Source organism: Ambystoma mexicanum, chromosome 3q (assembly GCF_040938575.1).
Source record: "Ambystoma mexicanum isolate Mex_15411 chromosome 3q, UKY_AmexF1_1, whole genome shotgun sequence".
NCBI classification, from domain to species: Eukaryota; Metazoa; Chordata; class Amphibia; order Caudata; family Ambystomatidae; genus Ambystoma; species Ambystoma mexicanum.
In genome coordinates this window covers 65,999,205-66,025,697 of record NC_090926.1, presented here as the reverse complement: position 1 = coordinate 66,025,697, position 26,493 = coordinate 65,999,205, and the positions used below count along the sequence as shown (strand labels likewise).

At 44.0% G+C, this 26,493-nt stretch overlaps 1 protein-coding gene across 3 annotated transcripts in view; it reads left to right on the top strand.

Annotated features, from left to right (window-relative positions):
• Positions 1–5,426: 5,426 nt before the first annotated feature.
• The window catches only part of LOC138582127 (zinc finger protein 177-like), a 149,431-nt gene continuing 128,364 nt past the window's right edge, over positions 5,427–26,493 (top strand). For all 3 annotated transcript variants that reach the window (XM_069653129.1, XM_069653130.1, XM_069653128.1), the window contains exon 1: positions 5,427–5,726. In XM_069653129.1, the coding sequence (XP_069509230.1) occupies positions 5,703–5,726 (24 nt within the window). In that variant the 5' untranslated portion in view covers positions 5,427–5,702. The remainder of the gene's footprint in view (positions 5,727–26,493) is intronic.

Sequence of the window (26,493 nt, the reverse complement as noted above, 5' to 3'; positions counted from 1 at the left end):
AACCATTATCATTAAAGCATTCATTGCTCCTATGCACTGAAAGTGATTTGCATCTACTGGATTTTTGGATACTGTATTATCGCAGTAACTGGCAATGTAGGGGATCTATTTTTCATGTAATGACAATACCCGACATGCAGCTATAACTGGCATAATATGGTAGTAACTGGCCATACAATGGTGAAGTGGCATACCTATGGTAGTGCCTCAGCCTATTTTTCTTTTTGTGTTTATAGTTTATTAAAAACAATAACACATTATTGATCATATTCTTCACAACACTTAGTTAATTACTAATGGCAATAAATTACTTCAGGCACAACATTCTAAAATAAACATTACAGACATGAATTCATTCAACACAATACAATATAATATCATATACTATATAACTATCAGGACCTCCCTTTCTAACCCCCAATGATACATTTTCCACCTATCCTACAAATGACTCCCTTCCCTACTTCATTATGGTGGACTAATCGAGAAAAACATTTTCCCGAACCTTTTATGTATCACTATTAAAATATTCACTAAGGCAGTGGTCATTGAGATGGAACATCCATATAAGAGCCTAGAACACTTGACTTCACTGTTTAAAACCTCTAATCTCCTTGTGAATTTACCCAACCTCATTTTCCTCGGTCCTAGTGTTGCGCTACAGTCATTCAGCCAATGTTTTAGCGTTTCTGCCTCCCCCAGATTTTTACAGAGCCGACAATTTCTTTCTTGCCATGGGACCCCTTTTAGGGGAGCCCACCTTTCTAGGGAGCCTAGTAAGTTAAGACAAACGCGGATATAAATGTAACAATTACGGCCCTGGGTATCTCATTGTGGAGGACTGCATCTCCTTATATGTCCTCAGGTGTCTGGTTAGCTCCCTTTGTAGTCTATACAATGACATTCTATGTATATCTTTCCCCATCTTACAATTTTCATTTTGTACATCTTCACTGGGCTTTCCATAAATGTAAGCTTGTCTGAGTCCATTTCCGCAAGAATCTGGTCACAGCACTCCCCAAAATTGCTCAATGATTTGTCATAATTATTGCGTAAAGATATATTCAAATCGCGAACCCGATGTTACAACCAATATTGCCTCGGCCTCTGTTTTACTATTGGGTCCAACCCTATTATATCATGACCCCATCCATGGCATATGAAGGCAGCACCCTTGTTAAAATGTGGCTGGTATCTAAAATATTCTCGTCTGCTACAGTATGAATTTTGTATTTTAAAATGTTCCAGTTTATGTACTTTTATTATTCCTGGAAGCCACTATCGGTAATGTCACCAAGGTTAAAGAGGAGCTGATGCCATCTCGATGAAAGGTCAAGTGGCATCACTTCCTGTGATTAAAAAGAAAAAGGACCAAGGCTCTCTAGCCTACACTGTGGGCTGCACACCATAGCATCCTTGATGTGGTTAACTATTATGTGTTCATTCTTACATATCTTTATTTGCGAGTTTAAAATTCCATGCAAACCAGACTCCTTTACAATTCTGTTCACCAACACCTGGCTTAGATTTTATTAATTAAGAATTAAATGCAGTTGCACCAATCGCTGATGCATTTTGGACTAGTAATAGTCCTTCCTCAGGGCATTTACAGATCATCTTCATCATACAAGTCAAGCAACAGTCGATATAACAAATTATGTTGAGATTGCAATAACGCACATATCGAGACAAAGCGTAATCCGCACCAAATACATTCACATTATTGAGAGTAAATGCAAGCCGGCATTATACAGGTCATAATTGACCATATCCACCGTATTAAGTATGTTCGTAATACAAACATTGTATGTTAATGAGCATTGGGCCACAAGACATACAAGACAATTCACATGAATAGACAGCGTCAGAAAATACAAAGAATAAATAAATAGAACGTAAACCAGAGCAGCATATTCTGGTTACAATTGTTCAATACCAACACACAATCATTCCTAATACGTTAGTTTGGTTCTATCATAAGAATTGTGCAGTCTATTCGCATGCTTGCCAGCATCTGGTGTCATAGTGCTATAGTCCATCGTGGTACTATTTATTAATGGTTAGTAAGTTTCCCTTAATAATAACAGCGCATTAATCCATAAAAAGTCATTCGATGCAATCAGATACATCCCAATCCATCCTGTCGTGCTCATCCTGATATCTGACCTGCAAGACTCGTAGAGAGGATGGCCGTCTGGATCACTAGTCTGCAAGATAATGCTGATAATCAGAGGACGGACAGTAATCTCTGCCTTTGTCAAGTGTAACTGGACAGTTGCCTAGCCCCTACCGTTGTGTGTGCTCTTCCGCTCGTCACGAGTAAAATATTCCTCGCTGCAACGCTCCAATGTGAGTGACCTCAGTGAAGACTGTTAAAGTAAACTCGTTGTTGCTAGGGAAGGGTTACCTACGGTAAGCGTCTGTCAGTGCACCGCAGCCGTATAGTGTGGTTGTCATCAATGTGAATGCTGTCGGCCATCTTATATGGAGAAATGTAACATGGGTTAGCTACCTGCTGTTCGTGCTTACAGATTAAACCAAATCCAATCGTGGATTGGTAGAATACTATACTTGTCAATGTTGATAGTCATCAGCCGACAGTGGCAAAAATTGCCATTCTTGGTAAGACCTTCATTTTGCAGTAGCATATGGTGTTTGTATTACAAACATATTTAATACTGTGTTTATGATCAATTATGACTTGTATAATGACGGCTTGCATTTACTCTTAATAATGTGAATTTATTTGGAGCGGATTGTGCTTTATTGTCTCGGTATGTGGATTATTGCAATCTCAACAGAATTTGTTATATCGACTGTTGCTTGACTTGTATGGTGAAGATGACCTGTATATGCCATGAGGAAGGACTATTACTAGTCCAAAATGCATTGGCGATTGGTGCATCTGCATATTAATAAAATCTATGCCAGTTGTTGGCAAACAAAATTGGGAAGGAGGCTGATTTGCATGGAAATTTAAACTTGCAAATAAAAATATGGCAGAATGAACACATGATAATTAATCACATCGTGAACGTTAGGGCGTGCAGCCCACACTGAAGGCTACAGAGCCTTCTTCCTTTTTCTTTTCAATTATTTTGTGTGCCCAACTCGAAGACAATTAACATTGGGTTTGCAACCCACTCTTATATATGAGTTACAATTACTTTCAACAATTCAACAACCAAACGAATTGAAGTAGAAGCTGTGCCCACTAACACATGTATTCTTTTTACATTTGTTCTTATCACTTCCTGTGATGTCATCAGGTCTGTGATGTCACTTCTGCTACCCCTGGCATTTTGGTGAATCGACATCCCTGCATATACACATTTGAGAGTGTTTCTAAATAAACTTTCACTTGCTCTCCACATCTGATTCCCACACATCTCCTGTCGGAGTCACACATATCCGCAGTCGCACTAACACGCACACATCCACTTCCAGTCCAGCTCTGGCCCGCAGGCACGAATGCACACATGACAACAAGCCCTGTGGCGCCCGCCCTGGCATCTCTGCCCTCGCTGGCGACTCCATCCAGCAAGGCCCAGGGGATTGATTACCGACAGACATAGACCCTTCCAGAGAGCCATGTTGGTTTCACTGCGCGTGTGCGGCAGCCTGGCTCTCGGGTTCCACGCATGTGTGGTGTTTACTGGCTTCAAGGATCTCCATGGCAACAAACACACCATGTTGCCAGACTTGTTGTCGAAGGGGGAGCGGTATTTTAAGCCCTCTCTCCCTCGGTGGAGCGTGTCTTAATGCGCTCAGCCAGTTCTCTACTCACAGAGTCCCGACTTCTCCTTGGTATATCCAGCCTGCCCCCTTATTCCTTTTCTGTTTACCTGAAACCAGCCTTCCTTCTGGTTATCCTGTTCCTCCCTGGTTTCCCTCCTTACCTCCTTCAACGTCTCTCTTTGTTCTGGTCCTGGCTTTCCTCTGCCCTGATTCCCTCCTGCTCCCTCTTGGTACCAGCTCCCTCCTTGGCCTTCATTTGTTGCCTGTCGGTTGCCACTTAGGTTGTGCTCCTGCCACCTTCTATCGGTGTCGCTGCCTTCATCTGGCAAGAACATTCTGCTTCCCCTGTCAGCATTCACACTGTCCCTGCACCACGGTAATCAGGCGAAGCATCCACGTGGTGCCAAGAGTCGGTCCAGTATCACCAGATACCCATACTCTTGGAGCTGCTTCCTGTGTCACCCGTTCATCGCTGGAACAGTCCCCAAGAACAACATGATGGACTGAAGACGTCAAAAACAGGTACGCATGCAATAAGACGCAGTTACTGACACTCATCTGTTCTTACAAATGTTATTAACAGGGACATAAAGGAAATGTTTTACAGTGGCAATACTGATAGTATATTTTGGGCACAGAGGGAATGAAAAGCGGTTAGGCTCCAGGACAACTTGATACATGGCAATGAGTGTGTTCTTACAGTTAAAGTACATTCTAACAGTGGTAATTCTGTAGACACAGGAGTCATGAATATGTGCTTGTCGGTGCTGGTATTGTGGACATAAACATCTTTAAGTGGGTTTGACTGTGGCAATGCTGGCATATATTGTTGGCAAAGGTATCATGAAAAGTGTCTTGGTACTGAGTACCCAGGATTTTCCATCCCACATAACTGATTTAAATTGTATGGCTTTTAGCCCACTGTTTTGAAGAACGTATGCTGTACAATGTACTTTTAAAATTCATTATTTGAAAACGTTTTCACAGGAAGAACCACCCCAACCTCCTTTGACTTCTTCGACCTGTCTCACGAGCTTGGTTGCTTGCACCGCTTGTGGAGTTCTTGATGGTTTTAGACATAACATTCCCTCAAATGTTGATGCGCTTTCCACTTAACATGAATTCATGATTCGGATCCATATCTGCTTCATTAAGTACAATTAGATCCATGCGCTTCACTCAGGATTTGTCAACACATATATTGAACCCTTTGTTCAGAATTGTGTCGGCAATTGTGATGTTCTGTTCAGAATGTGTGTAGACTGCTGAGCGACGTGCGCCCTGAGAGTGACACATGGGCAAGTGGCGCGGTAGAAGTGGTACAATAAATAAATCAATCCATACATTTGCAGGTGCCAAGTCAGGTCGTCGACAAATGTATTGTGTAACATGTTTCCGGTGGTGTGACATGTTTGGGACAACGATGAAGGCATGGGAAACCCAATATATACGGGACAACAACATTTCACAACACCCACTGTCAAGTACCCACAAATCGCTTCCTTTGGTGAAATATCCCGTGAAACATGAATGTCAAAGATCGCGGGATCTCACAGATGGCGGAGTCCTTATTAGAGGAACTGCACCACATGCTCAGCGGTGATTAGTGTCTCTATTCTGCGCCGCATCTGTGCTGAGCTGTCGCCGAGCATGTCCTGTTGATCAGTATTTCTATTGTGAGTGCGCTCGGTACCGAGGCCGCCGCTGCCGAGCACGTCGTCTTGGCGATCAGTGCCTCCTTGCCGCTGCTGCTGAGTGCGTGGAACGTTCCAGGGTTTTGTGCTACGGGGGATTTAATCTGATATTCTGGGCGCATTAGATTGATATGGTGGTGCACTGTTTTGCTGGGTGGCACGAATCTGCGGCTCTTTCCCAAAACGTTGCAGAGAACAGTCCATTTCCCCAGAGATTACTCTCCAGATCTTAAACTTCAGACATTTCATTACCGTTTTCATTGGCTAGAAATGTCGCGGATGGATGCAGACGAGGTGAGTCTTTTCCTGTCTTGTATGTGCTTGATAAGACCTATTGTTCAATGTTCTCCCATGTCAATCACCTTAATATGCCTAATGCAGCCACGTAGTGTTTTCTTTTTACAGTTGACTACAACCCATATCCCCTATTTCCTTTACCCCGGATCTCCTCATACCTTTCTCCAAGACCCTCGACCAAGGGGGTCCTTTGCAATAACTACCTCAGATTCGGGCAGTGCATCACCTCCCCCTGACTTGCCGCTAGGTGGAACCTCATAAACACCCGCAAAATCCACCCTTGCGTACTTTACCAACCTCCCACCAAAACCTTACTACCTTCCTCTCTTCCCAGTCATTTTAGCCTAGTTCTAGTCAGTGCTTGAAATGGAAACACAAAGGTGCAAGCACCCACTAGCCCAGAGTACCTGCTTACCCTTCTATTGGACCTGCCCTTGTGCGTCTTGCTCCTTTGAATAAAGTACTCCACTTCCACCATGCAGATTGGCTGCCTATCTACTATCCTTCCCTATTCAGCCTTTTACTCGCCCTTATACACATCCGTAGACTGCCTCAACCCTCGCTGGCCAACCCCAGCGCCTGCTCCTCCCCCCACACTCGGTCCTCTGTCCACCTGGCGCTGCTTCCGCTTCCAATCCCTACCCACGGAGATCAAAAATATTCCTACTGCCTTGATTTGCAAATTGACTTTAAAACAGCATCTCCAGCATCATTGTGAAAGCTGCATGTGCCACAATTAGATGGAATTCGAATGTTAGCATGCCCCACACTTAGAACTGTGAACATTAGCCTGCATCGCATCTAGATAGGATTGTGAATGTTAGCAGATGCCACACTTAGATGGAATTACAAAGGCTAGCAAATGCCACACTTAGATGGAATTGTGAATGTTAGCATATGCCACCCTTATATGGAATATGAAGATTGCCAAGTGTAACACCTAAATGGAATTGGGAATGTTAGCATGTCCCACACTTAGATAGAATTGTGAACATTAGTCTGAGTCGCATCTCGATAGGATTGTGAAGGCTAACAAGTGCCACACTCAAATGGAACTATGAATGTTAGCATGTGCCACACTTGAATTGTGAACAGTGGCCTGCACAGCATCTGGATAGGATTGTGAAGGTTAGCAAGTGCCAAATTTAGATGGAATCATGAAGGTTAGTTAGTGCCACACTTAGAACTGTGAATGTTAGCATGTTAAATGTCATATAAACCACTACCCAAAAAGCTCAAACTTTCTGCATACTTATCTCACTCAAAAAACTCACACAACCATTTCTCACACAACAAACCGCACGCACTTCACCACACCGCAACAACACATAAGCCAGACCAACAGTACACGAGGACTGTCATTGACCCGATATTCGCACCAAAGCTCAGCACACAGTGTATACTGAGTTGTTGCTGCCAACAGAACACCACCCCTCTCAATATCCTACTCCCTCTTCACCTTACTAACCCATCCCACCTTCTGGTTTACAGATCTGCCAGAACGCCTGGGGACCAATTTCCGTTGGTGACGTTGCGCAGTACAAATACCTTTAACATCATTACCCTACCATAGCCCCCTTTGTAAAATATGTTGCATCCCTGTAAATAGTTGCTTAAATTTGCAGCCTATGTGTCTGTATTCAGCCAGTGGGAGGCTATATTGGAGTGATGTACCATTGAAAGTGTATTGATATTTAGCGCAGATTGCGTGTTCCTGGGGATGGCGGGCCCCAGAGCACCGCATACTCTGCGCACCTGTCTGTGTATTGTACCATTTCTATGTACTAATGTTCTTCCTCCCTCAACTGCTCTCTGTTTTATTATGATTTTGTATCCCCTACTGATATGAAAGCATGCTGTTATGGCCTTGTTCTGCTCTTTCTACTTTTGTATAGTTCTCGGTTAAGTATTCTTCCCCATTTCAAATAAATACAGATCCAAATACAAAATCACGTACTTTCTCATGCTGGCAGGGCGAGTAAAAATTCTGGCATGTAGCATATGCTTGGATAAATGGCGTCTACCCATACTCGGTAGTACAGTTTAACTGCACATGGATTCACCACACGATTGAAGTAGCGCTGTTCATATGCAACAGGATCGCTGGACCAATGATTGTGGGTCAGGATAGCTTGAAAAAGTTAACATTTGGCACCAACGTGAAAGAGACTGCATTTATTACAGGTCAACTGACAAAACACAGATACTTTGAAGCAACAGCAACTAACATCACCTTCATTCCAATTTGCACTTGGGTTTAAATTGTCGTGCTGGAAGAAAAGAGTTATGCAGAGGTAGACTTGCCAGTGCCCGCTCGGTGCATAGCGTATGCAGTAAACATGTAGGGAATACACTGAAACTTGCAATTTTACTTCATGCATGTGGTAATTGCACATCTGTTTTTACCCCGGCCAGTGGAAACATATCAGAACACCGAGATACAGCCAAAGCGGTAACTCAGCAATGGTTTGGGTTATTTTGCGGGCAAACCTCACCATTATCAGAATGTTGGCAGCCACACGTAGCTGCAGAGCCAGCAGGCACCAGAGTCACATCATAGAGTGAGGTTGAGCTTGTGACACACAAAGAGGCGGGAAATCGGAAACCTGATAGTGATAGGGAAACGAGAGGGGTTCGTAGTAGAGACCATCTGACAGGTTCGGGAGATTAAATGGGTTTGTAAAAGACACTACCAGGGGTGAGGATAAGTGAGTACTCTGGGGGTCAGGAGGAGGGTTGGCAGACGGCTGTTCCCAAAGGCACTAGGGAGAAGTGTGTCCTGGGCTAGGAGGAAGAGTGGATCCACATGCACATTCCATATTGGACATATTTTCTTTGAATACCTTTTACCTATAATGATGATTGATTGTAGCTTCTATGTTTGCTTGTAGTTGGATTATTTTCTGGGAGTGATGTGGTATTCATGTGGAAACCTGCTCCACACCCTCGATGAAGGGGGCCATGTCGGCTGGTTCATGACATTCTCATTTCATGATCATGATGGTAGTTTCTTGCAAGCCGAATCGTACCCCTCGAATGAGTAAAGTTGCACTCTTTTCTAAATATGGCCTTTTTTGCAATTTTTTTAGATTGGTAACTGGCAGATGAATCTTGCTTTTTTAAATAATCATCAAATGTCAAGTTTTTTGGGCCACTGTATTTGCCGTATTTGCTTTTGACGGAAGAAGAGACCTATGAACGTCTGTGAGGATCTTTTTATTTGGTTGGCATGATGTGATCCTGAGCGTCCTTTGGTTTTCATGGGGGTATTTGACTAAAATGTTTCATATTTCTGATATCCATCTTACCAGGGCACCAATTTCATCGCTCATTCCATTATCTGGTATTACCCAAATAATTTGTCTTCTAGTGTGTGTTTTTCTATTTTATAGTCCCGAATTCATTGTACTAATCTCGCTTCTTATTTGTCCAGTTGTAAGTGGCTTCATGTCATGTCTACCTTTTGATTTCTTAACTTGGTTATATTCCACACTTTCCCGGTAGTTTTAATGGCTGTGATTTGCTAAAAAAAAACACTCGGGGAAACAGTTAAGTTTTACTTCGTAGTTTGGGCTGAAGTTTTATTTTTGGGTATGTTTTTAACACACAAGAACACTTTGTGGGGTCCACTTTTTCAGCGTGGGAACTGTTGATTATTCAGGTACCATTTAATGTGTGGCCTCAGAATATCTTTTCTTCTGGAGTAGCCCTGATAACATATGCGCTGCTATCCTTAGGAGTGGGGTGCACGGATCTTCTGCCCATTTGAGAGTAGGGCCAGAAGTTAGTATCTCGGTGCAGCTTGGGGCCACATTTCAGAGAGGAACTATTTCGTAGGTCATGGGACCTTTTTTCTTTTATTGGCCTTCGTAAAAAGTGTGTGGTCCCCAAGTCATGGATCACTCTTGTGATTGATAAATACAATAAGAAGGGATTTCATAGAAACCCGTCCGTTGTTATGTTCTACCTTCGGGTGGTCTTTTTTGGTTGGGTCTGGCTTCTTTCAGGGTTGTCCAGTATTGCCTTTGTGGTATATTTTACTTTTTTGCTTTACCACTTAGATTAGTTTCTGGTATAGGAGTCCATAACGCAACGGTTTTGGGGGGAATACTTCCTCCACAACAGAATGTTGTTTGGTCTTTTTTAAGAGGGGTATCCCGATTGGTTTCTTGGGATATCCTTGATTAAAAAGAGGTCGCCCGGTTTCGATGATTGTTATTCATCATCTTCTTCAGGACCATGATTTTGGCCTGTCTTGGTAAGATCAGGAGTTGGATGGGGTCTGGAAAACCGTCATCCCATCTACCTTCCGTGCAGCTTCTGCTGGTCAGATGCTGTTAGCTGTGTTGCTATTGTGGGCGGCTGGAAGGGTTTCTCGAATGGCCTCCGCTCTCGTCGGACCATAGGACGCCAGGGCTCTCACTCAGTGTGTCAACCCCGTGATTTGCTAAACCAGTAATTTTATGGTCACATTTCAGGGGAAGCCTCTGTAATAAGTCTACTGTGGATGTTCATTGTAGTTTCAAACAGTTCAACCAGGAACCCTCTATGCACCGTCTCCTTTAGGAACAGTGATCTCATGTGGGTTTTCTAATTCTTCACTGCCTGGTGATTGTAAAGGGCCCCAAATGTACAGTCTCCTTCTGTATACTTCCTCAACGCAGGAGTTCCGCCATTGTCCCACTGGAGCCTGCAAGGGGAATTGGGTGTGAAGTATTACATGGCTTTGCCAGTTTATCATAGATAGGGCACCCTCGGTCATCTACGCCGCCTTTCATTTTATTTGCAGCGTTAAGCCAATTTTCTTTGATCCCAGCCAACACATGTTTATACTGTTTCAGCACCCCTCGAATTCTGTCCATTTAATCTCTGTGTTTGGCACATTAAGGTTGATGCAGAAACACACTTTTGTATGGCCTCACCTGCTCTCATGGACTTGTGTAAGTAGTTTATTTACATTTTATTTATTATGATTGGTTTATTACAAATCTTTTGGATTTCTACAATCCATACATCATCATACAATGCATTACAAATCCACTTAAAACGGTTCCATTAAAACCATTTTAAAATTAAACCAATCCAAAAAGTAAGCCCCAGGATTTCCCTTTGTTCCAACATTAAAACTTTTATCAAAAATGTCATGACTGCAAAAATCATACTTGTATTCTCCCCGATTAGGAACCTATTCCTCCATTCCGTGGCCGACAATGTTTTAACAACTTTTATAAAAGCTCCAAAAAATCAAGTTCTCACATTTGTTAAACACCACCAGATGGTTTAATGATTCAATCAAACCCGTCTCATCACAGTGCCTACAATTAGAGTGTGTCTTCTCTACCTGTTTGCGAAGCGTTGGTACTTCTCTAGTCGGAGGGATATTCAACTGCGTTCTCATAAATAAGTCCCGGTAATGGGAAGAGGGAAACATGGTCAGATACGCTGGAAGTTCATTAATAACTCTCCTTTCATGAACCAATTTAAGTGATAACCTGTATTTATTTTGTTTTTCCTGTGTGTCTATCCAATCCTCCTAGAGTAGTTTCTCTCAGTACTTCAATCCCTTGGGCCCGCTGGTCCTCAGTCCTCCGATTTATCACCTGCTGGGCATTCACTTCCTTGCATTGGTCCACAGACTCAAGCACCTCACCAAGCTCCATTGGGTGGCATCTACTGCTCATCTCCTTACTGTATCTGACAGGTTACCAGTGTTTCCACCTACATCTCAGGGATCTGCAGGTCCTCATCCACCACAAAACTAAGGGGCTGCATCTCAGGTTAAGATTCTGTGTCGCCAGAGCCATCTGCTGACATATAGCCGCACCTGGGGAAGGGAGGTCAGCCAATCAGGTGGCTAGAAATGCAGGCGAGAACACAGTGCTCCACCCGCTTATTTCAGCCACCTAAGGCCCTACCCTGGATGGCAACATCTTGATTGTGGAGAGGCAATAGGGAGCCTCTCCCTGTTGCATCCCCAGGCCCCCCACCCATCCCTCTAAAGAGATCCTGCTCCTTTCCCCTACCTCTTCCCTCCCCACTTACCTGCTGGCCCAGAGCTTTGTGCTCCGGTCTCAGGGCTCCACCTGCCTGCGGGCGCTTTCATGAAAATGGAAAACGGACTAAGTCCCTTTTTCATATGGCGGCAGCCATCTTGGTGTATTGTTTGGGAATTTGGGATTGTGCAATACATGCAGAGCCCATCTCCCTATTAAAGAAAAGAAATTAAACTATTTGCACCCCGAGTGAACAGCTATCACTCCCTCGTCGGGGGTGCATACATGGCTGGTAAAGGCCAACAACCCTTGCTGAGGTGAGAGTCGTAGGGTTTCATATTCAGCTTAACAAATGTAGCTATCCTGCAGTTCAAGGTTTTGTCTTGCTTTGTCAGCATTTACTGATTGGTTGGAGATAGAGGTATTTTGTAATTTGATGATAAGTTAGCTCCAGTATACAGATGAATGTGGCCATATTGATTCTTGGCAAAGCACCAGTCACCACCCTAACAATAATAATAATGTTGAAGAAGAGTTTGTTCAAACGACTGCCAACATAGAATGCCCAATACTTGTATTAAGTCAGGTCGCAAAATTTGCCATTAGCCAGTGATATTTGACTCTTGGATAGTAAATATGGTAAACTGTGTGTATGTTTAGAATTAGGGTGGCAGGTGCCTTTTTTTGGCAGGCTAGTAGCTTGCAGCTTGAATTTCCTACCCTCTGATTTAGCACATTTCCATTTTTGGTCTGACTGAGGATAGCTAATAACTGGTACAAAATATCGACCATTGGAGCCAACACTCCATCACATGTACCCTTGCACAAATGACTGCCTTTGGTGAAATGGTGCACCCCCCACTCCCTGTTCTCTTCAGTCTTCCTTTTTGTTTACTCTCATCACCCACTGCCTATCCCTATTTGTAACTACACAAATAGCCCATTGGTCCTGGAGGAAACTCTTGCCCAGGTGGGGTGGAGGAGGAAGACCTGGAGGGAGGGCTCCCAGTTATGCTAATGGCAGTTATGCTCCCAGCCCTTATCAGCCTTCATTTGCCTGCTTAGTGGTCTTGGGCGGGAAAACGGCAAGAATTCTTGTCCTTGCCACTGCATATCATCAGCACAAGGACATTTGTATTTGTATTTATTTGGATTTATATAGCACTTTCGACAAAGTGCTGTACGCCTGGGAAGGCAGTACACACGCAGTAACGACAAAAGAAAAAATCATGATGAGGAAAAATCAGTTAGCCGCAAGTGGAAAATATGGATAGACGGTAATAAATGGACAGATAGCAGGAAAGAGTTGCAATGCTTGGGTGCTAGGAGTGAGAAAGAACGGAAACGAGAAGGGGGCGCAAGGTGGTGTAGGAGTACTAAGAAGGAATTGAGATTGCGATCGTAGAGAGTGAGAATGGGAGTATACAGAAATAGGAGAGGTAAAGAGAAGCAAGACCATGCATACACTTGAATAAATAGTGAGAAAGTGAAAAATAAGATGGGAGATAATGGATGTGCGTGAGGAAAGAGAGAAGAGTAGACGGATAGTGGAATTGCTGGTAGAACCGAGAGGCATGAGATAAGAAGCAGGGCGGGCAATGAAGAGTGCAGAGGAATAGTCAATTTGGGATAAGATGAAAAAAATGTAATAGGTTTGGTAGCCTGGGAAGATAATGGGGAGTGAGCACAATGAGTATTATTGGAATGTAATCGCAGGCACGAGCAGTGTTAGAAATATCTTAAGAGAAAGATAAAGAGGAGTCAAAGATAACACCAAGGTTTCTAGGAGAGAACAAGGGAGGGAAGGTGTGGGGAAATGAGAGCGAGTGCGTGGCGGGAGTGTGGGGGGAGTTCGAATGTTAGCAGAAAAAAGATTATCTCCGTTTTAATGTGAAGAAAGTGAGATGCCATCCAATGCTGGGAGGCAGAGAGGTGGTTCGAGACAGTAGTATGGAGAGTGTCGGTGATGGTGGAGAATTGAATGAGAACAATATTTGAGTGTCATCAGCATAGAAGTGACATGATAGGTGAAAAGAAGAAATGAGTTCAGGTAAAGGGATAGTATGGAGGGAGAACAGTGGGTGACAAGTACAAGGCTTTGTAAACTCCAAGTGAGTGCTACAGCCACTGGGTAGGTCAGTGTGAGGAGTAGCACAACAAACTGGGAATGCAGGGATGGTCTTAGTGAAAGTCTTTCCAAATGTTCTTGATCCAGGTGGGATGCAGAAGAGTGGGACCAGACTCATACAATACTTCTCCACTTACCTTTAGTGTATTGGAAGCACTTGGACTGTCAGTGCTCTCCATGTGAATAAACCCACAATACAAGTAGTTGGAATGTTTTAGCTGCACCTATGTGTAAGGAGATGGACCTGGTTTATAGCAGTTGTACCCTTGCCAGGTACTGGCAGGTCTTGCTAATACATGGCGGCAAATAACTGCAGAACCTGCACATATAAGGTTGTATCGAGCACACATGGCTGTACCTAGGCTTATTAGCGTGTATCTAGCATAAGAGGATATATGTGATACTAAAATAGCAGTACCTGGCTATACGAGACTGTAACTAAGCTAACATATGCAGGTACAGCTAGCATACCAGGGCTCTATCTGGGTATTTGCCACTGTATTCAGCATATAATGAATGAATAATTACAGCCAATGGGGATGGAGGCTAGTTTCATGGTTCGGCTCTTATGCTAGTGGATCCTTCTGAGGGAGCCTCCCAAGTTCTTCATCGTTCAATTTTGTTTACACACTCTCATTTTACCTGATCCACCAAATTATATCTCATTATATGATGCTCCATATGTAATCTCCTTATCCAATTTCCAAGCAATGCCAACATGCGCCACCTCTGGTCCTCTTGCATCTTCAGATATCTATTGGGTCTAACACTACTCTTGACAAGCTCTCAAGCTGTATAACTGCACTCATTGTGCATTGTTTCTCTGCACCACAGAGTATGGTGGAAAACACTTTTGTGAACCAGCAGTTTGACGCGGTCACATCCATAAACTTGCACATTACATGTTTGTTATCCTTCATGCCTTTCTTGTATCAGTTAATTGCAGGAACATGTACCCAAGGTTCAGCCACCCTCTCCCTGCCCCTCCCTTTTGATCTTTTCATATTTCCTTTTCCCCATCTGGTTGGTTAATTTGTCCTGGTGCCATATTATCTAACCTAAAACAAACTGCACGAGGAAAAACCATAATCGTACCGTTTTTTGTATAAACAGAATGAGAAAAGTGTTTACTACATTTCATTTTGTGTTAGATAGCAAACATATTACCGTCTGCTCCATTTTTGCACAAGTGACAACATTTTTAGGTAATACAGATTGGGGTGAAACTCATTTGCTCCAGTTCTTATTCTACAAGCAGCAAACGTGGTGCCAAATTCATTTGTGGCCTTTTTGTGTTCACCAATCTTATAACATTTCACCACTATGCAAGCCCACCTAAATGCGTGTTCCATACTTGGCCTACCTCCAGATCACAACAGCTTTGGTCTCTTTTGTGCTGCTTATATTGACTGCCCAGGTTACCCATCTGAGGCAATCCAAGTGGTACACCAGCCAAAAGGTTGCTCTTCTTGCTCCCTTTGCACTTTGTATTTAGTTGACAAAGGACACAAATCCCCCCACCCCCATCACCCAAATCAGGCATGTTGTCAATTATGTTTAAGTGAAGAAATATCATGTTGAAATCCCTGGAATAAGGGAAAGCACAACTAGCAGAAACAGGCGTCGGTAAAGCCAGTATGGTTTGCCTGTCAAAGGTCAGGTGCACCCTTAAATACTCCAGTAAACAATTTGCCATGATTTAAGGACAGCAATAAACTTGACACAATTGCAAGTGATGACAATCCTTAAAATACTGACCATAAAAAGGCACACATTTCAAACAAACAAAAAAGTAGAACACACAAAACAAAGCCCGTTCTGTCAAGCCTGTGACCTCTGTGATGCTGTCCAAACAAGAGCGCCAGAGACAACCAATGACATGTAAGGAACACGCAAATCTCAATGCCAAAAACATAGGGAATAATGACACATTGCTTAGGCCAATGTGTACTCATTAACACATCTGACAACTACGACCAAGTATACCAATAACATTTGCTTGATTTTGCAGGGTCGTTAAAATGTGACACATAGGAGAAGCTAAAACCAAAAAGGGGAACCCAGCTAAGAACTTTTTCTGCTTTCCCCTCAATTGAATGAATGCGGAGGCTGATCCATTATCCCCCTATGTGTCAGTCTTAACTTATTTGAAGTATTGTTCTGACTCCTGCGGATCAGATCTATTGGAAGTGTTTTGTTTGGACTGGCCTGGGTGTTAAATGTATTTGGCCTTATAAACCTTTTGTGGAAACTTAAGTTTATGAAAAGAAGTGTTTACAAAGTATATATTCCTACCTGCTGTTAAATTGATTCTGTAATGCTAGTGGTTAGAGGCACAAGTATTACATATAAAAAGCTGTTATCAAAGCAGCATAGCGGGCAACAAATCGAGGGACTGTGCTCACTATGTCGCCATGGTAGCTGATGTATCCTGCCTCCTGCAAGATCTACCCTGGGCCAGTAACAACAAGGAGCAGGAACCAGGCTGACCCAGGTATGTAGAAAGAGAAACACGCTTTATTCTCTTGGTTACAGGTTCAGTATAGAATATAGGAGAGAGAAAGATCATCAGTAGCTTCTACCCTGGTTCCCTGCCCAGCTCCAAGTCCCTAACCGTCTCTCCTGGAATCCCCAGGTGCCCCAACACTCCAAGCTCCCCTAGCATTCCAACACAGCTCTTACACTGACTCAAACCTCATTCATACATATGCAGGATACAACACACCCCCCCCTTGACAATCAAAAGAAAACGCACAAACTCACAACCATGCTAGGACTAACAACCACAACATTTCTACTACTCCTTCCACCCTGGCTTGCCACACCAGGGTCTCGGTGCCGCCACCACCAAGCACAACCTTGCCACAATGGACAAACAAAAACCAAAACTACAAACCAAAACCCACCTAAACTAAAACACCTTCCGCCAGGCCTGCCACTCCTGGCCTCAAGTCTGCCACACTTAAGCACAAACCCAATTACCCGACAGAGGCTAACTCACCTGCCAAAATAGTGTAGCCATGAATCTAGAAAACTTACACAATGGCCAAAACAGATGGTCCTAAGCATGCCAACAATGATCCCATGCACTCTAACAAGTATCCCAACAACCATGCCTCATCCTCCTCCCCTAGAGAAAACATGAAAAAGGAATGAACAATCTAGAAAAGAGACATACGACACAAAGATCACAAAAATACAAAACGCAACCACGATAGAAAGAGGCATGGCGCAAAATATACATAGCAAAAAGGGCCATGTAAAACTGTAAAACAACAAACCACTACTAAGATGGAAAATGGTAGCGCTATGCAAACCTCAAAATTTTGCACACCCAAAATCAGATACACCTCAAAGCTGGAACACTAAATGGTGCGACCTGAAAACTCAGAAGTAAAATTTTAACAAATATAACTGAACGTAAGTCCAGTAACCCATGCCAGTGTATGAACCAAAACTTCACTACAAACAACCACTGGCTACAAAACTGTGTGCCCTCCACTACAAATTTAAAAACGAAATTTGAACTGGTGTGCAAAAACAAACAAAAATCTCCTCCCGCATGCCCCACCTGGCATCACAGAAAAATGTAGGAAAACAAACTAGTTCCTAAAAATCACCCTAAACTCAACAAAAGGAAAATTGCTGTGCGGTTACCTTCAACGCAGACAATATTGTGCAGCCCCGATTTTGTAAACATACACAACTTAAAGAAAAAATAAAAACTCTTTTCCCTTCCTCTACATACGCACAACTGTGTTGAACTCCACAACAACCTAAAAAAAAACGGGCCCCATGCCCTTAGGTCTCCAATAATGGAACACTCTACCGTGTCCAAACCTCCTTGGGGTTCATACTGAAGGTTTTCATACTACTACCAATACACCTGGCCAGGGTGTATAAGCCTAAACCCCATTGCATGCATGCAACTCCCAAATTTGTGCAACTACCAACATATTCACTTCCACGCGTCAACTCATGTGCTACCTCATACACACACTTCGACGCATACACACGCATACTTCAACACACAGTCATACAAAAACTTCAATGTATACAATAATACACCAAATGTTCACCTTCCCAAATGTAGCTCTTCCCAAACTTTGCATTTCACAACCTTTTCCATTTTCAAAAAATGCAAATTAACATTAAGCACAATGATTAATGCTTCTCCAAAACACATCATGTGCATTTTCTACAAAGATTTGAACATTTCTGCATAATTCTTCAAATCTCCTTGTTTTATACTTTAACTCCATTTGCATGTGCAAGATAATATGTTTAAATAATCCCCATGTGTTCCTTTAAGTCCTCCATTATTCAGTAAAATATTGCAATTTTAAAATTGTACAAAGTTCCTCCAGAATTTATGTGCAATTCATTTAAATATAAAGCAAATTAAAATCCTCTCCTATAACAACGCGCACTATGTCACTCTGCACTCATGCAACTCCTGCCTGCACAAATGTATGCAAAACCAATCTTGAAACCATAAGCATAACTTCTCCATAATTACTCCTTCATATATATCTATAAATCGGTCATCCTGTAAAATAAACTTGTAAATTACATCTTGTCACCGTGTGTACCGCATATGCTACATGCTACAACCTCATTCATACATATGCAGGATACAACAGTAGCCCCACCAAGTGCTGGTTTGGGATCCAGTTCAAACTCTTTGCGTTGTCCACCAGGCTTTCCACCATTGAACCCTCCAACCCCGTTACTCATGGACAACTTCACCCTGCTCCTCAAACCCCCCTCACTGACATAAGACTCAAACTCTGACTTGTAGGTGGCCTTTGATATCCGCCTTGGAACCTTTTCCCTCAGGCCCTCACAAAAGCTCCTTCTCACTTAGCCCTCGGCACGGCTGTCTAGACTCCTCGTTGCAGCTGTCGAGACGCCTCAGCACCTTCTTTTGCAATCTGCTTCCTGCTTCAGTTCTGTCCTCGCCCCGAGACGGAGACGCTGCTGTTCAGAACATAAGATCCAAGACATTCGTACATGTTGCATATTTCCTGACTGCTGTGAATGTTACTGTCATAACTGCTTCTGCTTTTGGTAAACCTGTTTCAGCAAGATGCCCTCTTCTCAGATATGTATGGATGTGCTTGTCCGGGTGTGAAATCCGATTGCTTTCCTAACCTGGCATTAATGCCAGCATACAGGATTTCTGTACCTTTTGCATGGAAGGTAGACGGTACAGACTAGTGGAAGAGTAGGCTTCCGTTTCGTGACAGGGACGCGAGGGGCAGTATATACAGTGCACACAGGCAGGCGCCAGACTACTTCCGGAGTAGGCCTTATGATATGATAAATCCCAGAGGTTTACTTTCGCTGTTAAATGGCCTCTTTGTAAAAGAGGAAGATTGCTCCCGAATTTCTGTCACATTTCTGCCTTTTCAACGCATTCATCCAGAAAAATAATGCATGGTTGCACCCTTTCCTATCTGGGTCGGTAATAAAATAGCCTATTCCGTTATAACACTAACACAGTCATGAGCGTTTATTTTTTTCACCAGAAAAGTGAGAATGAAAGACCCGTCATATTTTAGACATGCCTTTTCTAGACATGTATGTTACCTGTCATTGTAGTTGAGTTGCATTCCACAAGCACTGCATGGATTTGTATAATGATTTTGGCAATACAACTTTATCTGAATTCCGACATGTTGGATTTTTTTTCTTCAGCCCTTGTGTGATGTTTCCTTTTTGTTTAGTTTAGTTTAATCTTGGTATGGTTTGTTGAGGCCATGCTGGTTAGTAGCGCCAGCGTTTGTTTTTTCTTCATCTGTACTTTTTGATCCACTTTTGAACGGTCACGGCTTGCTGTTTGGTCCCTGAGGGTTCCAGTTTCGGGCGCCTGGCCATAATGACGGATGTGTGCAGGCTGCATTCTGACGCAGCGCACGCTCATGGCCGCCTTCATGCCTATCCTGGCGAGAGGTACCTTGATGTCAGGGTGTAACGATGTGCGTGGTCCACGTGACGCACTATAGAAGTGGTAAATAATAGCTGCAAGATCATTCTGTGCATGTTGCATCTTGTTAGGCGAGTAGGTGGGAGGTTGTGTCTTTTGAAACTGCTTGGTCTCCAGGAGGCGGCAGCTGTGGTCCTGGGGTTGCTTTGAGAGGCTTTATCTACCACTGCTTTTCTTTGTAGTTTAGTTCACCCTGTATATGTCCCAATAAATGGAGACGCACAACTTCATTTTGAATGGGGTGCAGCGAGAAATTAAGGCGTAAATGCATTTACATCTCCATTTCCCGCTCTGACCCATTTTCCTGCTGACACAAGGAAGAGTGGCATGGAGTGGAGATGAGATCTCCACCATGTGCACCTCCTCCATCTTGTTTTACCCCAGATGAGATTTTCATGCAGGTGTCAAGTAAATTGATTCCTATGGAATACGCCTCAGCTTTGCACCTGATTAAAGGCAGGCAGATTCCATAGTAATCCATTATTGAATGCAGCCTGCAAAACATATTTGCAGGCAGCATTTACTTTTTCAAAGAGATGTTGTGGAAAATGGAAGAGTAAAGGGGAGTGTGCTTCGCTTTTACCCTTTCCTGGTCCATTGCACATCCTGGACCTTCCACATGGCGTGCAGTGGACCCCGAAGCATGTAAGTTCTAACATGGTGGGCACCTGCATGGAAGTCTAGATTTTTTTTTGTTGTAAAAAGTACCCTGAAAGTATATTGTTATTTCTCTTTCTGGTACTTTTTTTTTTTTTAGCTCTTATATTTAGTCTTGAAAGTGGTCTACTACTGTGTCCCCTCTTCCTCTTCGTTCTGGTTTGTTCAGGGATCCCGCCACCCCAGTGCCTTCGGTTGAGTTGTCTCTAAGGATGTGTGACTGTGCTCATTATTGCTTTGGCCCTCTGCTTTCTTCTGTAAGGGATGTGTTCTTTTGTTTGGGAGTCCTGCTTCTTTCTCCCATGTCATTGGAACATTTTCTGATTTACACGTTGGGACGATATTTTTCCGACTTCCTCTCCACTTCCATTCGGCAATGCCATGCTGGTCGATGAATTGTAAGAGCTGTTCTACATCTGTTTCACCATCTCCAACTATCAATGCGGTTTTCATCAACAGGCAGGTTTGGTTTCAGGCAGCCATGTCTGTTTTCAGCTTGTGTCTTGTATGTGAGGAGAGAATGGGTCACGAGTAATGAGGAACATAAGAAGCAGAGTATTGATAAGGAGAAGACCATAGGGGTGAAAAGAGGGCAGCCAAGGAGACGAGACGATGAGTGTGAAGAGCATGAGAGGATATGTATGAGGACTGAGCGGGTGAATTCGGAGCGGACATAAGGGCATTGTGAGGCGAGTATGGTTATGCAGAGATGGGAAGGGTAGTGCGAGGATGGCTGATGAGAGGAGCAGGATTAATAATGAAAGCATTAGATGGCTGTGTTGAAGAGGGATAGCTAAGGAGATCGTTAAGTAGAGCAAAGGCGTGGATGGGCGAGAAGAAGAGATGATGCGTAAGGGATTGTAAAGAGAGGAGACGGTCAATGAGAGGAGTGGCAGTGATGCAAAAGGAGAGGAGAAAAGGGTAGAGGATGGATGGAAAAATAAGATGAGGGCGAGGAGAGGAAATGTGTAAAAGAGGAGATGAATTAGGTGTGGAGAGGAGGGGATGTTAAGGAAAAGAGGAGATGATAAAGGAGAAAATTAGTGATGAGAGAAGGTATTCAAAGAGAGGGCAGCTTGGAGATGATGGATGCGGTTTTGGCAGATGGGTAAAGAGAGGAAATGTTGTGTAAGTAAAGGAGTGGGTTAGAAGAAGAGATGATGGGTAAGGAGAGGAGTGGATAGCTTCAGGGGGGGAGAAGGTTATGCTAGACAACTTGACAATGCGGTCGGAAAGGTTGGTTAAGAAGAGGATAGCTGAGCAGAGAATGCAGAATAGGGAAGTAAAATGATGCTGGGACGAGGATGGTAAGGTGAGGGAGCCGGCAGAGTAGAGGGGGGGAGGGAAATACTGACTCAACCTTAGAATGGAGAAGCCAGCTTTTAAAACTGAGCCTTTTTATGGTTTTGACCTGCTAAAAAAACGATTCTGCTCAGTTAAAACCCATCTAATTTCTGAATACTGGATAGATGAATGTAGTAAGGATGTCTGAGCAGAGTATACTCTGATCGCCCATCCTGAAATCACAAAGTTGCGGCATTCTCCAGAACCCCTCCCCCCTTTTAAGGGGACAGGAGGAAAAGGGTTTTTGTAGAAGTCACTTGTTACCAACACCTACAAGGAACTACGTTTGACATCCACTGTCAGCCAGTGCCATACAGGCATACATCAATCAATGTGTTTGGAAATGTGTATAACGGAGCATTAGAACATTTAAGACAGTGATTTTATATCGTCATAATGGTCATATAGATGGTGGAAGAACTCTAGATATGTCTGGGGTCAGCCCCTCCTAAAGCTGAAGAAAGCCGCCCTTGTTTTAGAAAAGACCTAAAGACTCTCCTTTGCCTTATATGAATCTTGGCTTGAGGTGGCTCTGCCACCTTGTGACTGCACTTTAATCTAGTCTGATGGTGAGCTGTTCCTTCTGCAGCCCTGTTGCCTCTCCATTGACTTTTGATCTACTGCCATTCTTTTTACCGTGGTTTGACCTGCCTCACAATTGCTCTGCACTCTCAACTTCTTCCCTTCGCCTTGCTCGTACCCCGACCCCCTTCCTTGCACTTACCTGATCTGAATGTTCCAAAGGACCTGCCTCTCTTTCCCTTCCTGTTCCCTTCCCCTTGGGGCATTATTAAGTGACACCAATCACAGCTAGTATCTTGCAAATCAACTTTACATAAACACATCTATAATTTCATGATGCCCAGGAGCTGGCTTTAGCTCCTGCTCATCAAATCTCTATCTCAGTCCCTGTATATGGCTGTATTTTGAACCAAAGTGACCTCTTCTTAAAGAGTAAATGAGTTGCTGTCCATAGTGCAAGGCCTCATAAGGTGCTATCATTAGCTGGGCTATTAGGTGGCACTTTACCGCCACTTTGATGAATCTGGCGAGCAATGTCCTTACTTCTTTCCATGAGGAGGCCTCCCCCTATATGGCCAGGGGATGGCAGCCACTACCTGATCCTATCCCTGGGGGCGGCAGTATGAGGGACGACCATCTGGGGGAGGTACGCCTTGGGAGAGTTACAGCATTGCTGGAGGAAACCACATAGCCACCTTTTCCTTTTAGGGATGTTTCCTCTTTCCCGCTTGCATTAATGACATATTGCCACTTTCCTCCCCAAGCTCCTGACCAATCTACTGTTATTGCTCCCCAAACTCCCATTAGGGATAGTACATTGACAACTGGGACGATCGCGGCAGGAGTAGTGAGGATCACTTCCAAGGAGGCACAGTAATCACTTCCTCAAAGCTTTACGGGAAATGGTCCCAGAACTACTGACACGAGAAAGAACAACGGAGTAATGAAGATCACAAGGACTGTGCGATGCACGCAGAGTTCTAGTTGTTGGAAAATGATTAAGCAAACCGGGAAGTTCAAATGCGAGCCGGATACAGCTTACATTGAGAGGGAGAGAGGAGAGCTGCAGACACCGAACTGCAGCGCAACCCATTACCACGCTGAACACCACGCTGGGGAGAAACACGCTGCGGCAGGTGACGTGAAGGGGAATCCAGAGCAGTAGAGTAGAAGCCTGGGTGCAGGCGGCCCACCGCTGAGAGAGGGCGAGCAGCAGGAACCGCACACTGCGAAAGCTGACACTGCGAGATTGCAAGGCTTGATGGAGTGCACACAGAGCCAGAATGCTGGAGCAGGAGAGAGCGGCTGAGCGTTAGAGGCAACCGGCAAGCTCTGGGAAGGAAAGAGGGTTACCGGTTTGCCAGCATGTGAAAGACGCTTCGTAGAGGTAAAGGAAACTGAAGGGAACCGACGCGAAGAGAAGCCGGAAACCAACGGTGAACCTAATGAAAGCAAGTGGGTTACTGGATGGTCTAAAAAAGTAAAGTACTTCTTGAAAAGGCAACAAGAAGTGAACAGCAAAGCCGATAAAGCCACTAAAGGGTTATTAAACCCCAACTTTAAACAAAGAGTAATTTTTGTAATAAAGTCCTGCCAGGAAAGTATGCCAGGTGAAGTTAGGTATATGTGTAATAAAGTCCTGGGAGGAATGTATACCAGGGGAAGCTAAGCGTTTGTGTAACAAAGCCTTGGTAGGAAGATATAGCAGGTGAAGAAAGGTTAAGCATTTGTGTAACAAGTCCTGCAAGGAGAGTATACCAAGCAAAGACAAATGTAGACAACAATTTTAAAGAACTTAAAGGAAGGCCATGCCCTTGAAATCATGAACTGCTGAGAATAAGCCCAGAAGAAAGGAGAGTCCTTAGGAAGAGACATACCCTTAGGATTTGCTAATATTAAAGAGGAAGAGAATGCCTGGGGAAGGGACTCGATGCCCCAAGAAAAGTGAATACCCCAAGGGGAGAAAGTCATCCTCTTGGAACTTGATTATTCTTTTTAAACTGGTAAGACTCAAACAAGAAATCTTATTCTTTTTGGACTGGTGAGACTGATACAAGGAATCTGGGGAAGGAAGCTGTTCCCTGAGATTCTGGACATTGTTCATTGGAACTCCTTTTGACCAAGGGGAGAGAGAGAGTAACCCTCTTGGAACTTTTTTGAATTGGTATGATTGACACAAGGAAACTGGCAAAGGAAGCTGTTCCCTGGAACTGTGAACATTGATAATTGGAACCCTTTTTGTTGGACGTGAATTTTTGTGTTGAATCTGACCATTTGAGCACTTGTGAATAACAAGAGACCATATCCTTTGCACTGTGGAGTTTAGAGTATGAGTGGCCAGAATAGGATTACTGAGACAGGACATACTTTTGTTTGGACATCTTGACACTTGACAGACCCATTCATTTTTGGTTGAGGTAGGGAAATTCATCCTAAAATAGGGATACTGAGGTATTTTTGTAACCATCATTTCCTTTAAACAAGAGTTTGTAACCACAAACATGTCTCCTCTGTGGCCGTGTGTCATTTCTGGCTCCTCACACCACCTGCAAGCCGAAACAATTACATTAGAGTACAGATAGGGGGAAATTGCATATGAGGAGGGACACACAGTTTGTTTGATTATTTGCCCACCGATTGACTGTCCATGGCCAAGCTAATCCCTATGGCTATTCCCACCCAGTTCCTGACCCTCCCCAGCCAAACACCTCCTCATGGGAACTCCTTGAGCTTGCTTTAACAAGCCATACCATTAAACCTTGCACTCATAGTGCCTACCAGTGTTTTTTTCAAAGCAGTCTTCTGACAGTTAATTACTTAAATGCGCTATCAGTGCAATAAAAAAGTGTTAACCAGTTCTTCCATCACTTGCAATCTGCACAAAAGGTTGGTCACAAAAGCGCGCTGTGCTCTGGGCTTCAGGTGCCACGCTCTACAGAGCGCAGAAAGAACAGGGAAGCAGGGAGCCAGAGGCCAGAGCCCTCATTAGCTAAGTGGGGAAGGGGCCGGAGTGGGCGGAGGGTACAGCGTAGCAGCTGGGTGTTCAGTGGGGCACCCCTGACCGGGGAAAGTGCCACACACAAAACGTTGCAACATGCAGAATGCAGCCTTTTGTGATGCAATCGCGGGTGCAACCTTTTGTGCACGGCCTACAGACATCGAACCTTCTGCCTTAAATCCATCAATTTAAAATCCGTACACATGTCATGCACTGAAGTCCTGCTGAAAACCAGCATTGGCAAAGCCAACAGTTTTGTCTTGTGTATAAGTGTTAGGCATTTGCCAAGCACTGCTATTAGATGACCAGGTACTCGCACCATTTTTCACCTGCAACCATTAATGGCCAGTTAATACCACTCTGACAGTGCCTCTCCCATGCCTACACAAAAGCTCAAACCGTTGGAATTGCCAATGGATGTTTATGAAATGTGTTGTCAGCTGCTTAGAAATCACGGAGGCATCTTTTCTTGGGAAATGAAATGAAAGGTCATCTCTTCAGACTACTGCCAACTGATGTCCACCCTCGTTGATCCTGGTTGTGCCCTTTCTGGTATCTCCAGTACATATTGACCCTCATTCCGAGCTAGGAGGTAAGTACCGGTACTTTCCGGCATGGCGGAAAGTACGACACCGCCCTGGCGTCAGACCGCTATTTGCGGCCCATTCCGACCTCGCGGACACACGCTTTTCGCCATGCCGGAAAAGTACTGAGCGGCATGCCGCTAAATGACCCGCAAAACCCCCTACCGGCATGCTGCGACACGTAAATAACAACATCGCCTTGGAAGCAGCAGTGTCTGTAAATAACGGTGACCGTAATTTACGTATCCCGTAAATTACGGTCACCGCAAAAAAACGGAACCGGAAATTTCGTCATCGCACAGGAACGGGAAGGAGCGCGGCGGCCATCTTTAAAAACACAATCCATAGCCATCCTCTTCAGCCAGCACCCTTGGGAGCAAACTGAAGTGGGGTAAAGGACCACACAACAAGGAAGAATGCCAAAAGCCCCAAAGACCGGCTGCGCAAGAAAAAATTCAGCCCTGAAGAACTGCAGGCCATGGTGGACTACCTGGCAGAGCATGCTGATGTTGTGTTCAGCCCCGACATGCGGAGAGTCCATCATCCGCA